Source organism: Taudactylus pleione, unplaced genomic scaffold (genome assembly GCF_031769625.1).
Source record: "Taudactylus pleione unplaced genomic scaffold, aTauple2 ptg000041l, whole genome shotgun sequence".
Taxonomy (NCBI): domain Eukaryota; kingdom Metazoa; phylum Chordata; class Amphibia; order Anura; family Myobatrachidae; genus Taudactylus; species Taudactylus pleione.
Window position 1 is genome coordinate 7,867,055 of NW_028284443.1, and position 17,440 is coordinate 7,884,494.

General features: G+C 45.2%; 1 protein-coding gene across 4 annotated transcripts in view; it reads left to right on the forward strand.

The window, feature by feature from the left end:
• MOV10L1 (Mov10 like RNA helicase 1) overlaps positions 1 to 17,440 on the forward strand; it is a 165,832-nt gene that overhangs the window by 96,693 nt on the left and 51,699 nt on the right. For all 4 annotated transcript variants that reach the window (XM_088457605.1, XM_088457606.1, XM_088457607.1 and 1 more), the window contains 2 exons: positions 11,214 to 11,386; positions 12,478 to 12,624. In XM_088457605.1, coding sequence (XP_088313731.1) covers positions 11,214 to 11,386; positions 12,478 to 12,624 — 320 coding nt within the window. The remainder of the gene's footprint in view (positions 1 to 11,213; positions 11,387 to 12,477; positions 12,625 to 17,440) is intronic.

A 17,440-nucleotide genomic window follows, 5' to 3' on the forward strand; every position in this document is an offset into this window, starting at 1 on the left:
GCCGGACGCTCTGACCAGAGCGCTCGCTCTGAATCAGGGCCCACCTCCATAATTATGGAGCGTCCTCCTGGACGCTCGTATAGCTGTGGGTCACCACCCACAGCCTATACGAGCGTGCAGGTTGATGGTCGCGATGGTCTTGACCATCGCGACCATCGCCACTGCGAGCCGGAGCCTGCGGTTGAGTTTCTCAACCGCAAGGCCCGGAGTGATTTTGCCTCTATCAGTCAAAATCGCTCCCACTGACATCACTAGTGATGTCAGTGGGCCGGCTTCTGACGGTAGGCTTTCCCTTGGGAACGCCCCCATCTGGGAGGCACGCCCCCGGCACGCCCACCAAAGGGGGCGTGCTGTCAATCAACATCGACAGCACGCCCCCTTTGATCAGACACAACGAGCGAAGGAAAGTCCTTCGCTCGTCGCGTCTCGCGCATGCGCACAACGGGGCTCCCTCCGTCGTGCGCATGCTCAGTGCACACCATCGACCCACTTGCGAGCGGACAGCCACTCGCGAGTGGGTCTGAATCAGGCCCCTGGTCTTCCTGTTTTTGTGGCTCACCAATGGTTTGCATCTTGTGGTGAACCCTCTATATTCACTCTTGTGAAGTCTTCTCTTGATTGTTGACTTTGACACATATACATCTACCTCCTGGAGAGTGTTCTTGATTTGGCCAACTGTTGTGAAGGGGTTTTTCTTCACCAGGGAAATAATTCTTTTGTCATCCACCGCAGTTGTTTTCCGTGGTCTTCCGGGTCTTTTGGTGTTGCTGAGCTCTCTGGTGCGTTCTTTCTTTTTAAGAATGTTCCAAACAGTTGATTTGGCCACACCTAATGTTTTTGCTAACTCTCTGATGGGTTTGTTTTGATTTGTCAGCCTAATGATGGCTTGCTTCACTGATAGTGACAGCTCTTTGGATCTCATATTGAGAGTTGACAGCAACTGATTCCAAATGCAAATGTCACACCTAGAATCAACTCCAAACCTTTTACCTGCTTAATTGATAATGAAATAATGAGGGAATAGCCCACACCTGTCCATGAAATAGCTTTTGAGTTGATAGTCCCATTACTTTTGGCCCCTTAAAAAGTGTGAGGCACATATTGAAACTGTTGTAATTCCTACACCGTTCACCTGATTTGGATGTAATTACCCTCAAATTAAATCTGAAAGTCTGCAGTTAAAGCACATCTTGTTTGTTTCATCTCAAAACCATTGTGGTGGTGAATAGAGGCCAAAATATGAAAATTCTGTCAATGTCCCAATATTTATGGATCTGACTGTATATAATACATGGTTGGTGTAAGTATCCTTCTTTGACTAGTGATGATTGCCGGTATGTCACAAATAACAAACTCCTTCTCCTCCATATTACTTTCTGGACGTACCTCATCCATGAGGAAAAGTATCAAATATAACATTATTAACAGCATTTAGGAGGAGCAGCATAGATTTTGCTTTGGTTTCTTCATGGACCCCTATTTATCCAGATTTCACCAAACTGGATAGGTTTACAGAGTCAGAGGACCGTGTTTGTGAAAAAGCACATGTTTATACAGACCAGGTGGGAGAGTTGGATGGAGTGAGGTAAATGCCTCTGTGCACCAGATTTTACAGGGCAGTTTCAAAAAGCTATTTAATTTTAACAAAGATTTTTGAAATGTGATAAAGGGTCACAAAGGTTGTATTTTTTGTTTCGTTCTGTGAAGCCTTGGGATTTTGCTTCTATGGGGGAACCCCCTGAAAAAGTATAGCTGTGATACTCCCAGAGGTGGTAGCCATGGAAAACCCTGAGGTGTTTAACAGAGTAGGCACAAATGCCGAATGTACAGCTGAGTATTCAAAGTGTGGGATTTTGGTAGTGTGCCACAAAATACACACACACAAATGCGTTGGCGCTGTTTGTACAGCCCGAAGTCCGCAATAAGGTACACAGGGGTGTTGATACTGGTTGAGCAGTGTGTATGATGCATTGGCACTGTTTATACAGCGGGTAGTGTGTAACAAGGTACATGTAAGTGTTGGCACTGTAAGAACAGCACGTAGGGTGCAATAGATATGTAAAGGCATTGGACATGAGATACGTGTGTGTATATATAATGTTTTACATATGTCTATACCAAATGAGAGGGGAGTTAAAGCATGTAAGGATTCCTATTGAACCAATTTGGATAGGATTTTGGTGATTTTATTGGATAATTTCCCTGTTTTATGCTTTAACACAATTACATTAAAAATAGTTGTTTGTATGTGGGACTGCAATGGGCTGGGTTGTGGGGCCAAATTATACTGCTTTGTTTATGGGTATTTAGGAGCAGGATATTAATGATAACATTTTTATATGATGTTTAAAAAATATTGAGTTTAACTTCTGTTTTACTTCCAAGATTGATAAAAGTATAGGATTTTTAGATTTGATGTGAAAGTGTGTATATGTTTTTACATTAAGAAGATAGATAGATAGAAATAACTTCATATATTTTAAGAGTTGTAATTTAGAGGGGTGGAAATGTGACATTCCAAAATCACAATTTCGTAGGAAAAAAAGGAATTGTAGTGATGATACTGTATGTAGACAGCTTAGTTTTTATGGGGAACAATTTTTAGAAAGGAGTTACCCTTGAACCCTTATCAAGCAAGCCATGGCACTTGCCACATATCTGAATAGGGATGATCTAAACTGAAGGTTAATGAACTTTTGAAACTAGATCATTTTATTTATTACAAGATCGCATTAAGGTATACTGGTTAGACCCTACCCTTTAAAGATAATGTATCAGATCGACCCAATATTGTGTTTAGAAGGACCCAGAATCTGAAGGCTATTCTAGTACCTAGGGGGAGGTTTATCAAAACGCGGAGAGTGGAGATAAAGTACCAACCAATCAGCTCCTGACTGCCTTTTACAGGGGTATGCGGTCAGAAGGTCGACAGTAACCATGTTGACACCACAATGTTGACATTTAGAATGTTGACATGGTTCAAACTGTCGACATCTAAACTGTCACCATGCAAAATATTGACAGTCTGAAGATGCCAATGTTTAGGCTTAGGCACCACTGTTAGGGTTAGGCTGCGGGGAGAGGTCTGGTTTAGGCTGGAGTGGGTTTAGGGTTAGACACTAGGGGGAGGGTTACTGATAGGAATTAGGGTTAGGTATAAGGAGTTTAATGCCTACCGAAATGCTGCTGTGGAGACCTTGCCAATGGAAATCATTCTCACGTGACCGCCGTTACCCGGAAGAAGGTGCTGCAGCCGCTGGAAGAAGGTAAGACACCACTAGACCATCAGGGACCGTTTGTTGACAGTTCATCATATCAACATATTGTCCAGTTAGTCATGATGAATGTCGACCAATCGTACCCAACCCCTTTATAGGCTTTGCTAGAAATATGACAATTAGAAGCTGATTGGTTGGTACTCTCTTCAAGATTTGATAAATCTCTCCTCCAGTATAATAAGGAACCCTATAATATATCAAATGGATCATTTCATATTCAAGGTTGTTAGAAGTATGGGAAGTGCAATATGTGTGATCATATCCCCAAACCAAATAGGGAATTTCAAAATGGCTATGGATCTAAGAAATTTCCTATACAGAATTATATTAACTGCAATACTTGTTCAGTTCCTTTTGTGATGTCCATGCAACTATTTATACATAGTAAAAAGAAAAAGACTCTTTAAAATCTGAATATAAGACATTCGAGAAAACATTAAGAATAAGCTTACTAGCCATTCGGTCCCAAAACCCTCTTTGGATGTTCACAACTCTAGTTCTCTTTTTTTAACATGTCTAGCAATAGATTATGTTATTATCGGAGACCGAGGTGGAAGTATATATGAGCTCCTTTTCCAACGGGAGATTTTTTTGATTTTTAATTTAAATACCTTGACCCATCATGGTTTAAATTATTATTTTGAATTTGCTCTTTTTACAAATTTCCCTATATAGCCTAACTTATTTTATTTTAATAATTCGTTTTTAATGCCCAATTTTTAAAGTTTGTATTCCTTTCAGTAAATATATACAGTATTTTCTACAGTACATTTTGTGTATCCTTTGTTGTCTTGTATATCTACAAATGTGTCCTTATACTGTGGCATCAGTCACGCAAAATGGCTCCTCTCTGTGCACCACGTTTTTCTCGATCAAGTGGGTGTCTTATTCACATAATTAAAACTGGAAGTCACAAACTGCATTGCTAGCTTGCATTGATCTGTTTGATGTTCAACATTTGTATATCTGTGTCCGACTGAATTTAAATCTTTGTAAAAAGGCTCCGATGTTAGCAGCAGCGACTTTTCCTCACACCTAGTACTGTTGTGCTTCAGCTGCGACTTTGTATGTGTGTGAAACCATTTCCTGTGTAATTAGTCATAGCCTACTGTTTACAGTACAGTGAGTGGTTTATCGCTGCATCTGCACTACGTATTTGATGCAAAATTGAAAGAGAAATTTAGTACGCTACCCCTCTTGGAGTGTCTTATTTGCACTGGGCATCTCACGCCATGTGGTGTAAAGACACTGGGGGTAAATTTACTAAGATTCAGTTTTGGTTGATTTGGTGTTTTAGCTGCGATTTTGGGTTTGATTTGACTAATTGGAGATTTACTGAAGGGCAATTCGACGGCAAATCACTGGTGAAATACGACCCGAGATCTGATAGTTACCACATGGGTCACTGCACTAGACAATGCTGAAGCGCTGATTGGCTAAGAGTTCGACACACTCAGCCAATCAGCGGACAGTTTCGATGGCAGTATCTGCTAGCTGAGAGTGTCCGACTTTTAGCCTATCAGCGGCTTCACCATTGTCTAGTGCAGTGACGCAAGTGGGAACTGTCAGATCTCGGGTAGAGCTGTACATAGTGTACAGCATGTACGTGGGCATTGGTGGTTGCATTGTTTGTTTTTCCAAGACCCTGGACTTATACGTAGACAAGGGGACCAAGCACATCCAAGGACAAGGTAAGTATGAAGTGTGAATGTGTGTGTGTATTGTGGTACAGCATTCAGTTTGTGCGTGTCCTGTCATTTTTGTAATTTCTTTACAGTGGAACCATAGGTGCTAGCGGGTTCTTGTTGCCCAGGTATGCTGGCACTTGTGGTTCTCCAAGTGCCTTGCATGCCGAAGCAGGCTTGCTGAGACCTGTACTTCCACTATAAAGAACAATATTATGTTGCCTCCAGGGGTGTGAGGAAGAGCTCTAGGCTTCCAGCCTAGGGCTGGTTGATCATTGGTAGGGGGACCCTATTTTATTTTTGGGTCCCCACTTCCCCAGGATTTCCAGCCCTGGGCTGACCAGTTTGGGGCTGGGTTTATATTATGGCAGAGGGACACCACGCTGTGCGTCTCCCTGCTAGTGTGTAAGCCCCCTGGCTGGATCAGCTTGGTGCTGATTACTGGAAAATAGGGTGGACCTGGTGGAGGCTATTCCTTGCATTCCTGGTGGCAGCGGGTGCAGGGTTAATGGGTAAAAGTTAGTAATTAATATTGGGCCTGATTCACTACAGATCGCAATATAGGGTACGCACCAGTTCAGTGCGATAGTATGCTAATCCATAGCGATCGCAATGCCGCCGCAGCACTACATAAGAACGCTCACTTTACCTTACACGCACATCCGTAATGGTTAGCAAAACTGCAAAAACATCGGTAAATAGAGTACCATTGGACCCATACGCACAGTTAAAGCAGGTCAGACCTCACTCAGGAATAGCTTACTTCAGCATACACTATGTGGCCTCTATGAGGATGAATATGGTATCGCAGTTAATAATTTATTCACACCCATGCAACGGCGTTGAAGCGAACTGGCACGCCTGCATTTCCCCAACCACTCCCCCATCACCAACCACAAACTGTGCTTTCTGTCAATTTGCGAAGGGTCTGTGTAGCCTCTGCGATCGCAGTCTCGTCCGCAATGACTGGTTCGCACACGCGCACTGTGATGCATACTGTACGCATGCATAGAACGGCAACAATCAACCGATTACGTGCGTATAAGCATCTGCAATCCAAGCTGAATCAGGCCCATTGTTCTTCAGTGTGGGACTACAGATCCCAGCAAACTTGACCTGGGATCAGTACATGGACACTGATTATGCTAACCCTTTATTAGCCACTCATGCACATTTACACTACATAAATGCGGGGACGTCCCCCTAGGGGTGAAGTGCATACACTGAACGCTCAGACGTTCAGTGTATGCAGATCAATCATCCCCGAACATGGCAACCTGACGGCAGTCGTCAGGTTGACCGTCATGTTCGGTCGATGATAGATGTTAAAAACGACCGGCGGGCACGCGCATCGCTGGTCGTTTTTAACATTTTACTGCCTGATTTGCGGGCGATTACCAAGCGATTGAGCGATAACGACGGTCGTTATCGCTCAATCACTGGGTTTAGTCGCCTAGTGGATTGGCAACATTACTTACTCCATGGCGCTGGTCGGTCCCCTTCTCCAAGTGGACATCTAGGGGGCTTGGCAAAAAAACTAACTGCAATATCAAACCCACGAACACGGAAGCACGATATGTATATACTGTATTTTACAGTGCTTCCCTGAAAATGACAGGTCCCACATGGTTTCCTGCATCTTAGCGTAGGAAACCTCAGGAACCCATGTGGGTTCGGTGTCCGCGTACTTTCTTTTTCTCCTTCATCAAGGCTGGGGGACACTGGAGCATGGGAAGTAGATGGGACTGCAGGAGCTGGCACTTAAACTGTAGCTTTAAACCCTAAGCTCCTCCCCTCTGGAGCCCCAGCATACCAGTGTAATATAAGTGCCTGTGAAGTTAGGAATGTTTTGGAGGGGCTCTGCAGCCCTTTGTAGCTAGTTCTTTTCTTTGTAGTTAGGTCCTGTGCACTGCTTCCAGCAGCGCACAGTGTGAATGCAGCAGCTGCAGGGAGCTGCATCTTCCCCGGTTGCAGCTGTGGCGGGGGACGAGTATGCTGACCGGCGGCACCCCCCATCACACTCCAGTCTCATCTTAGACTGCCTGGTTTCGGGGACATTGCACACTCGCACCCTTGTAGAGGGTGCCAGGCTTCAGCCCTTTGCCAGATGGCAGCGCCATCTTGCCGGGTTAGTAAGGGGCATCTCCTTGGTGAAGCATGCCGGTAATGGGCAGCCCGCTCTGGGGCACACCAAGTGTTTTCCTCACAGAGGGGGGCAGAGTAACACTTGCGGAGGTGAGTGGACACACAGAGCGGGGTGGGGGGGGGAACCTGTCAGTGCTGGTTTCTCCTCTGCCTTACTGCGGCCATTGGTATCGTCCCTGTTTGCTGTGTAAGACGCTGCACCAGCCACCCTACAGTCTCATCTGCCTCAGCGGGCTGAGAATTCTTTAAAATTTTGCTGCTAATGGTGGGGATACGTGTGGACTATGATGGACAAAACAAAGCACATCAAAGTGAAGAGCACTACTATGGCGTTATTTTTTAATTGTTCCCAGTGTATTGTTAAATTACCGTGTGGATAGGTGGACTATCGGACGGGGCCCAGTGGCGCGTAGGTGCCGGAAGGAACCACGTCTGTCCCGACAGAGCCTGCGTGGGAACAGGCTCTGGGTCAGTTGCTCTTCGACTTGGCAAAACTCATAGAGCTTCAGGGGAGGAACAGGTAAGGGCGGCTGCCACGTTTGTTTCTTCCATGCATGGTTCCGGGTCCCCTTCTCCTGGCGGTGTGGTTCCCCAACCCCAGGTGGCCTGATCTACTTTCGTACAATAGAGTGTACAGCGTCGGGATTTGAGAAAGTTTCCTCTTATCTGAGAAGGTTCTTTGAGGGTCCTAGGCTGCGCCAATCGCATAAGCGTCTTATTTCTTCCAGGGGTCGGTTAGAAGTTTCGGATTCTGAAGAGGAGGGTGAATTTCTGGATGATGTGGTCCTCCCTGAGGGTGAGGATCTGAACTTTTTCTTGTGTAGAGTCGTAGAAGATCTCATTACATCAGTACGGCAGTCTCTGGACTGCCTGGATCTGGATAACAAAGCACAGGTGGTGGGTCCGTTCAAGCATTGACGAAAGAGGATTGTTACTTTCACTCGTTCTTCGGATCTCGTCGATTAGGCCTGGAAGGCGCCAGATAAGTTCTCCGTTCCTCACAAGTTTGCGTCCCGTTGTCTTCTTTTGGGCAGACCATGTGACCATGTGACCACGTGTGAGCAAGCTCCCAGGGTTGATCCAGCAGGGTTTGGTGTCCTTTAAGGATCCACTGGATAAGAAATTGGAAGGTTGTTTTAAGTCCATTTTTAGTCGTTATTCGCCCTTTTGGTACCCTCGGCGTAGGTGGCTCGGGCCATGGAGAGACAGGCTGAAAAAGTTGTCGCAGGACTTCAGAGTGCTTTGCCCATGGATGAATTACTGGACTTGGAGGAACAGCTTTGAGGTACAGCTAAATATGTTTGTGAGGCCATCCAAGATGGCGCTCAAGTAGCCTCCAGGGTTTCGGCAACAGCCATCTTGGAGTGCACTTTAGCTCTGTGGTTGGGGTGCGGATGCCGAATCCATGCATTCATTGGTATCCCTTCCCTTTGGTGGTGGGGGGGGGGGGGGGGTCTTTTCAGGCCCAAGTTGCATACCATTACTGCCCAAGCTACCGGAGGGAAAAGCACTTTTATGCCTGTGGCTGCCCTGAAACAGTGGGGTCCTCGGTTTCAAGCTTTTCGCTCTCCCTTACTAGAGGTCAGGCTACCCAAAGCCGTTTTTTCCCCGGCAGGAGTTCGGCTCCTAGGGACAGATATTCTGGTGCCAACAGATGCTCGGAAGCCAGGCTCTGGAGAAGCCTAGCGCCTAATGGGGTCTCTCCCCAACCAGTCCAGTCGGGGGTAGGAGGCCGCCTGCTCCAGTTCAGGGACTGGTGGGTGGAGTCAACAGCTAACACCTGGGTGTGGGACATCATTTTCCAAGGTTATGTAATCGACCTCCAGGCTCTTTCGCCGCAACGTTTTTTGGAGAAGAGGATGGCCTTGAACCAGGCTATCAGTTATCTGCTTTCAGAAGGGGTTATTGTTCCGATTCCGGCGTTTAAAAACTGAAATGGAGATTCTAATCCAACCTCTTCCTTGTTTGGAAGCTGAACTACCTCCTACCACTCAAGTTTGAATCTTTGGCTTTCTGGGCAGATCATTTTCGCATAGAATCTCTCTGATCGGTGATCCATGTCTTGAAAGCCAACAAATTTTTAGCCTCATTCGACCTCAGGAACGCTTACCTATACATTCCTATTTGGGCAGATCATCACTCTCTCCTCCAGTTCACACAGTCGGCTTGGCTCACTTTCAGTTCCAGACCCTGCCATTCGGCTTGGCCACAGCCCTGTGCATGTTCATGAAGTCATGGCGGCATTGGCAAGCCTATTGCGCAAGGATGTTATAACTGTCATGCCTTATTTGGACAATCTGCTCGTGAAGGCAGATTCGGCTTCCCAGTTGCAGGTACATCTGGACCGTACGGTGCAGGTGCTTCAGGATCACAGCTGGATCCTTAATTTCAAGAAGTTTCACCTGACACCCTGCCAGTGCCTGCTGTTTTTGGGGGTGGTCTTTGACACCTCTCTGCAGCGATGTTCATACTTCCATGTTTCTCCTTCCTCAGTTCTCAGCCTTTCTTCAGAGGTTGGAGGCTGGTTTGCGGCTTCGCTCCTTGAAAGTGCAAATTTCGGCTATATCTATTTCTTTTCAGCTGCGTCTGGCCCTTCTTGCAAAGGTTCAGACCTTTTTACAGGGGGTGTTGCGGGTTCGACCACCGTTTCAGCTGCTTGTAGCTCCTTGGGATCTTAACCTAGTCCTCTCTGTTCTCCTTTTTGAGCCTTTGGATTCAGTGTACCTTAAATTTGATAGATAAATAGATTTTCCTTTATGGCTGTTGCCTCAGCTCGGTGAGTCTCCAAGTTGGGCGCTTTATTTTGCATATTCCATGTCGATCGGGCGGTTCTCCGTACAGTTCTTTCATTCCAACCGAAAGTTGTTTCAGCTTTCCACTTGAACCAGGAAATTCTTTTCTGTGTTTCCTCCATCAGCGACTTCCCGGGACGATCTGCATCTGTTGGACGCCATCCAGGCCCTGTGGATCTACTTTGACAGAACTTCTTCCGATCGTCGTATGGATTCCCTGCTGGTTCTTTTACGACACTGAGATACATGGTTGGTCCGCTACAAAGCAGACCATTGCATATTGGATCTGCTCAGTCATCACTCAAGCCTATTCTGGTGCGGGTTGTCCAGTGCCAGACAATGTGCCTGCTCATTCTACTCGGGCGGTGGCGACCTTCTGGGTGGTGCGATACGGGGGCCTCGGCTGAACAAGTCTGCATGGCAGACTTGTTGCTACCTGATCCTCTGTCCACACGTTTGCTCATTTTTACAGGTTTCAGGTTTTTGCCTCCAGCGATGCCCACTGGTCAGGTTCCCTCCCCTGGGAACGGCTGTTGAATGTCCCGTTGTCCAGTGTACTCCGGCCTTGATGAAGGAGAAAAGGGATTTTTGGTTACTTACCGTAGAATGCTTTTCTCTGAATCAGACTGGGGGACACTGCGTTCTCTCCCTCACACTCTGTCATGTGGTGTTTTGGTTTTGACCATTTACTTTCTGTAGTTTTGTTTGTTGTTACCACAGTTTCACTCCGTTACTGCTTCTCCTTACTGGGCACTTTTAAAGTTCTACTGGCATGCTGTGGTTGCAGAGGGGAGGAGCTTAGGGTTTAAAGCTACAGTGTAGTTTAAGTGCCAGCTCTTACAGTCCCATCTACAACACATGGTCCAGTGTCCCCAGCCTGATTCAGAGAAAAGGATTCAACGGTAAGTAACCAAAAATCCCCTTTTTTATTTATTTATATATATTTTTTCACAGTGTGGGTACAGATGGCACCAGGCCCTTACTGTTGGGGCATGGTAGCACTTGTGGTTCTCCAAGTGCCACCATGTGGAGCAGGGTTGCGGGGACCGGACCTGTAGTCCCCGCTGTAAAGAACAAAATTAATTGCTAGCTTTCACCCATTAAACCTGCACCAGGTGTGCAGAGAATAGCCCCAGGGTTCACCCCAGCTGTTATTAAATAAATTAAGTTTAAAAGTATTTACATAATGTATCTTATATGTATCTTTGTTTCTATCGCTCAATTATATTGTTATCCCCTATACTATAGTCTCTTGTCACTAGTCACTTGGCTCCTCTTGTTGGTTATATACTCTGACATTTGCCTTCCTACAGGTAAGCGATCCCCAGTGAAGAAAAAGAGCCAGTTCTTCAACCCAGTGCTGAATGATCACCAGAAGTTGGCTGTGAGAAGGATACTGAGTGGAGAGTGCCGCCCTACTCCATATATTCTTTTTGGGCCTCCAGGGACAGGAAAAACAGTCACTGTCATTGAAACTATTCTGCAGGTAACTGTTTCCAATAAGCAATTTATGTTGACTTTCTCTACCCCATTATGTGAAGGGAGTGGGCAAATCACTCGCCGCAAAACTTGTTAGACAATGAGTAGTATACCCTGGATGAAATTATTTGAGGTTCAAATCTCTGGGGGGTATTCAATTAGCCCACAACTAATTCCCACGCTAGAGCAATTCAATTAGCGGGGATTACCCCGCGCGCGAGCCCCCGCAATCGGACTAAATCTCACAGCTCATTGAAGTGTGAGGTAAAGTCCATGAAAAAAAACACAAAATTGGATTCGCACGCGAGGAAAAAACCTAGTGATTCCGCAGGAACCGGTGGGTTTCCACGCCTGAATCACGATTTTTCAGCGTGGAAAAAAGGTTATTTAATTGAGTAGACTTTCCCTGCGCCACAGGGATTTTTGCCGGTAAGTAGTCGAGGTGGAAACCTCCTATGTTTACATATTATTACATGTGTCGCACAGAAGTCTTTAAATGTACCAATTGTAGTGGAGGGTAAAGACAGGTAAGTAACTCACGCTCGTATAGCTGTGGGTCACCACCCACAGCATATACGAGCGTGCAGGATGATGGTCGCGATGGTCTTGACCATCGCGACCATCGCCACTGCGAGCAGAAGCCTGCGGTTGAGTTTTTCAACCGCAAGCCCAGGAGTGATTTTGGCTTTATCAGAGCCAAAATCACTCCCACTGACATCACTAGTGATGTCAGTGGGGCCGGCTTCTGACGGTAGGCGTTCCCTTGGGACGCCCCCTTTGATCAGACACTACGAGCGAAGGAAAGTCCTTCGCTCGTCGCGTCTCGCGCATGCGCACGACGGAGCTCCCTCCATCGTGCGCATCCACAGTGCAGACCATCGACCCGCTTGCGAGCGGACAGCCGCTCGCGAGTGGGTCTGAATCAGGCCCTAAGTGTGATGGCTTATATGTTTTTTCTTGATAATTTGTGATACTTCTATTTTTAACTGAATAATATAGATATATATAACATTTTATTAGAATTACTAAAGAACCAGTATGTTTTTTTTTCTCTACTAATTATGCCGTTTGATTTAATTCATTTATTTTTATCTGCAGATTTACTATGCTTTGCCAGATAGTCGCATTTTGGTGTGTGCTCCTTCCAATAGTGCTTCTGACCTTGTGTGTCTTCGTCTTCACGAAAGTAAGCATCTTGAACCTGGAAGCATGGTGAGAGTGAATGCTTCAAGCCGTCAAGAAGAGGTAATGGCAAAATAATACTATTAAAACTAAATATTCTGCTTTATTCAGTTGTTTAACTATAGCTGATCTGCCATAAGCTTTGACAAACAGCCTCATTCCAGAGTAGATAATTATTTATTTCTGGTGTGTGTAAAATTGTAGCTTCTAAATCATATTGTCCAGGTCCTTACCATACTCTAATACAGATGAGCTTATTCCATTGTTGAAATAACAATCTCTAGGAAAATGTATTATTGGAACTTCTCTATAGAATTATGTCCCATCAGTCATGACATTTCGCATACTGTGATGTTTCAATAATAATCTTCACAGCATGCTGTATACAATAACCCCAGAATTGCAGTCTTGTCAAATTCACAATGACAAAAGGCTGGTATTTGTCGTCCATATCTGCATATTAGGTGTGCAATTGGGTTGCAATCCGAATGTCAACATGGTTTAACAGTTTACATATTGATGTAAACATAATGTAGAAATGTTCAGTAACAATGTTGACAAATGCAATTAGGGTTAGTTTTAAGCTAAAATAGTATTGTCGACATTCACAATGTCAATATTATGCCCGTGTTGACATTGTGGATGTTGACATTCTGCATTTCGACATATCATACCCGTGCAATCATGTTTATTCTGTATTGCACATGCAGTCCTCTGGCTGCTTTGCAACTACACATCCCAACATGACCTTCCACAGTTTTACCTTAGGACATGCTGGGATGTGTAGTTCCACAGCAGCTGGAGGGCCACATGTTAAATACCCCTGCTGTATTATATGGAAATATGGTTAGACCATAGAATCCAAATCTTAAAGAAGTTTGTGTTTTATTATTTGAACATTGGGCCTGATTCAGCACGGATCACAGTTGCGATCGTAGCTGCGTAATCGCATGAAATTCAGCTGCAAAAATATGCTAATACCTGCCACCGCTCAGTCACATAGAGACGACCACTGCTTCTCACATCCGCAATACTTCGCAGTCCTGCGTATACATCGGTAACATCGAAGCATATCGGCCCGTCACACACAATTGCAGTAGAAAAAAAGAGAAGAAAGTGGGGTATTGTGTGCGGGGCACAAATGAGAATCCCTGATTATAGCAGTTGTTTGGTAATATTATTTTGAATTAAAAATTAATAAATATTGATGTTTCTTAAAATACATTGTTCAGGACATTAAGGGCAAAATATTTGTTAAAATTATAGAATTATAGTGTGCAAAAAGATATGAAGTGTGTATTAAAAAGAAAGTTTCATATACCGCTGATTTATTATATGTATTATTAATCTCTTCACATTTTAAATAATTGTGATTTAGTTACAAGTATATCTATCTTACTGCTACTGTATTGTGAGTATTTTGTTACAGGGACCCAGATAATTCCCAGGTAGTTACCTGATCTGAGCACTGCCCAATATAATAATAAATAGGTCAGTGTTATTCAGTCCTGTTGCGATTTCAGTATATAAATGTTGCCAAATAGAAAGTAGCCTCTTCTAATTGATACAAGGTATTTTAGGCTTAGAAACATACCCATATCAGTTATTTAGTAATTAAATGATTTCCTCTTCTGCACAATATACAATACTTGTATTTCATTCATTGTGACTGTGACTTTATAGTTGTGTCAGAAATTGCTATAGAGTATTGAAATAATCCGTCTCCAACACAATACACTATGCTGTATCACAGGTTACACTCCTGCAATCTTGATCATAAGGTAACTTTCTATGCTGATATCTTATGCACCGCTCTCCCGTCTAGTAACATTGTCAGCATCTGTGTATATACTCCAGCGGTGTTTCCAGCATGGAGAGCCGTGTTATCGGTCACTATTATTTGTGATGCTGTACCTGCTACACGTGGAAACTAAATCACTTTTGCTTTTAATATAGTTATCAGTGCATTATAATATACATATAGTCCCATCAAGTCCATTACACAGTGAAGTGGGTGATATGATCATGATTAGCGGTACTATTGGAAACGCCAATGCGTGTTACGCCTGCAGCTTTTTCAAGGCTTGCTAGGATAGCCTTGAAAGCTGCAGGCAAAACGCATGTATTTATAGGGGTAGTGGTAGCACCTCATGCAAGATCTTCCCGTAGAAATATAGGGAAAGGATCATCTCTGTCCAGGAAAGTATACATTTGATTATGGAAACATGAGACCGTGATATCTACATTCATTATGAGAAAGAATCCCGCATGAAATACATAATAATATTGCTGTTGCGGGATAAATTTAGTCCTATGACAATTACAGCAGGTCTGACCCGTTGCAGAAGCTGCAAGTCTTGTAGCACAAGCTGTGTAGGCAATCGCAGTGGCTAATTTATGCACACCCATGCAACGGCGTTCAAACGGACAGTTACACATGCGTTTCTGCAACCACTCCCCCGTCATCACCCCCAAACGCTCACGGCCTGTCAATCACTGTGCGATGGATTCCTGTCTATGTGCTTAATCGCAGCGAGATCGCCGCGCACACACGTGCAGTGCATGCCCAGTACGCAACAAACGGCCATTTGCAATAGCTATCAGTGCTATATCAGGCCCATTGCTTGTCAGATAGTGTCTCACAGAACACCCTATCCTATTTGTACAATGATGAACTTGATATATGCTAACTGATGGAAAAAGCAGGTGTGACCATTTTCTTAAATTATTCTCCTTCTGTTTTCCAACTCCAGTCCTCAAGGAGCCCTAAAGCTGGGTACACACCATATGACCATAAGAATCGGCAATGTGGCGATCGATGTAACGATATATCGTGCGCGCTGTACACAAAGCATGATCCAGTGTAAAACGGCGCTGTGTATTGTCACATGCTGCATGCAACAGTACCGCGTAGTTCATTTAATTGTCCCATCTGCCATGCAGGACAGCAGATGGGACGATACAATGAACAACAGATTGGGTGTACACACTGTACAATGTGTACAATAGATTGTTCTGATCCATGTCGGAATGATATATCTTACACTCTATTGTATCATGTGTATCGAGCTTAACAGTGCATTTTTTCTTCAGGGTCCATAGGGGTTCCATAGTGATACCATGGGGTGTGTGTGGTTGGAGTAATCCGGCCACCAAACAGTTAAGCTTTAGCTCCCAGGATGCCCCGGTCCTCCTCCACATATACCCTGACCCCAGCCATAGGCAGACAGTTTTTCGTTTGGTGCTGGACAGGATCAGTCGCACTTTTTGTAACAGGGGGACTACTTAGCAGTCCCAAGCTTAGTTATATTATTTTTCTGTTTATCTGAGAAACAGCAAGGCGTCCTAATGGGCGCCTGTGCAACTGCTCCTACTACCTCCGCCAAGAAGGCACTCGAATCCTTACCCTTCTCTGTAGACAGGCTGTTCGACGCAGAGTTGGACAAGATTGTGGCTACTGTGGCAGCCTCAAAATCTGCCTTTCTTCAAGGTCCATAGGGCTCTTCAGGGAGACATTGGGGTGTGGGTGGGACCTGGAGGACCAGACACCAACCGCAAAGCTTTTCAATCCCAGGATGCTCCGGTCCTTCCCCTATACCCTGCCCACAGCCTGAGGGCACTTCAGTTTCGTTGATGTCCGGCAGGAGCTGGATCACCATTGTAACGGGGCTGCATTAAGCAGCCCAATCTTTAATTTTCTGATTTCATTTACTTTTTATTTTTTTACCAAACGGGCGAGCAGTACCAGGCTGTCCTCCGGACGTCTGTGCTGCGACACCAAGCCTGTGCTTGTCTTATATACTCCCAACGGGGCTCTGAGGGGGACTAGCTAGCAGGTTCCCCGGACCCCAGACTGCAGTCCGGAATCCAGGGGACAGGTAAGGCGGAACCCCGTTTGCGGGCACCCGCGTCTTATTGCAGTCTTGCCTCCGGTCTCAGGAGACAGACCAGAGGCGCTGATGTGGCACTGGCTCGCCCACTACTCCACTAGACCACCAGGGCATAACAATACTGATGCAGAGGCATATTGTAAAGGCTAGGGGACCCGGTGGTTAATGTCAGCCATGGGATAAGGCGCTCTCCCTGCAGCCCCTCCCCCAGCTCAGGGCGCCATTCCATTGCGTTCTTGGTATTCCCTGAGCGGCTCCTTCCTCTCCCTCCACCCCCTCAGAGATGCACGGCAGTCATTTTAGGCAAGCAGGTCTCCAGGAAACGCTGGGTTCAGTCTCCCTGTATACCTTTCCCACGGACCAGGTTATACAGCGCTATATCCTACCAGCCACTGTGGTCTGTGTAGTTGATTTTAGTGCCCATTGCAGACATGTAATGTTTTTTTCTGCATTTGTATGCGACTTGTGCTAGCGCTAATCCTCTATTTTTTATACTGTCAGTTTATACCTTTCCTTTTTTTCTATATACCCTGACATACTAAGTTATTGGGGGTTCATTGTACCTCACATCTGCTATTTAAGTTTGAGGACTATCACATACTATATAGCACGGTTGCACACTACATTGTGCCATATTACACATTCTGCAAGGTGTTCATTGCACTGTATCATACTGTGTATTCTATTATTCTTCTGACTATGTCTGGCAGAGGAAAGAATAACAAGCAGCCTAATGCTGCTTCTCCTACTCTGATATCTTGTAAGTTCTGCTCTGTGGGCTTAGCCACAGAGGATCTCATTCAGGATGTCTCTCCCTCAGGACCCACCCTGGGCTGCCTTTTCACAAATGCTGGCAAAACTTGTGGACCAAATAGCAGTCCCCGTGGTAGCGCCACCTATGGGATGGCCACAGCAGGTACCCCCTGCAAATCCTTTACCTCCCCCATGGATAGACGTACTGTCTACCTTAGTACAGACTTTAATGATGT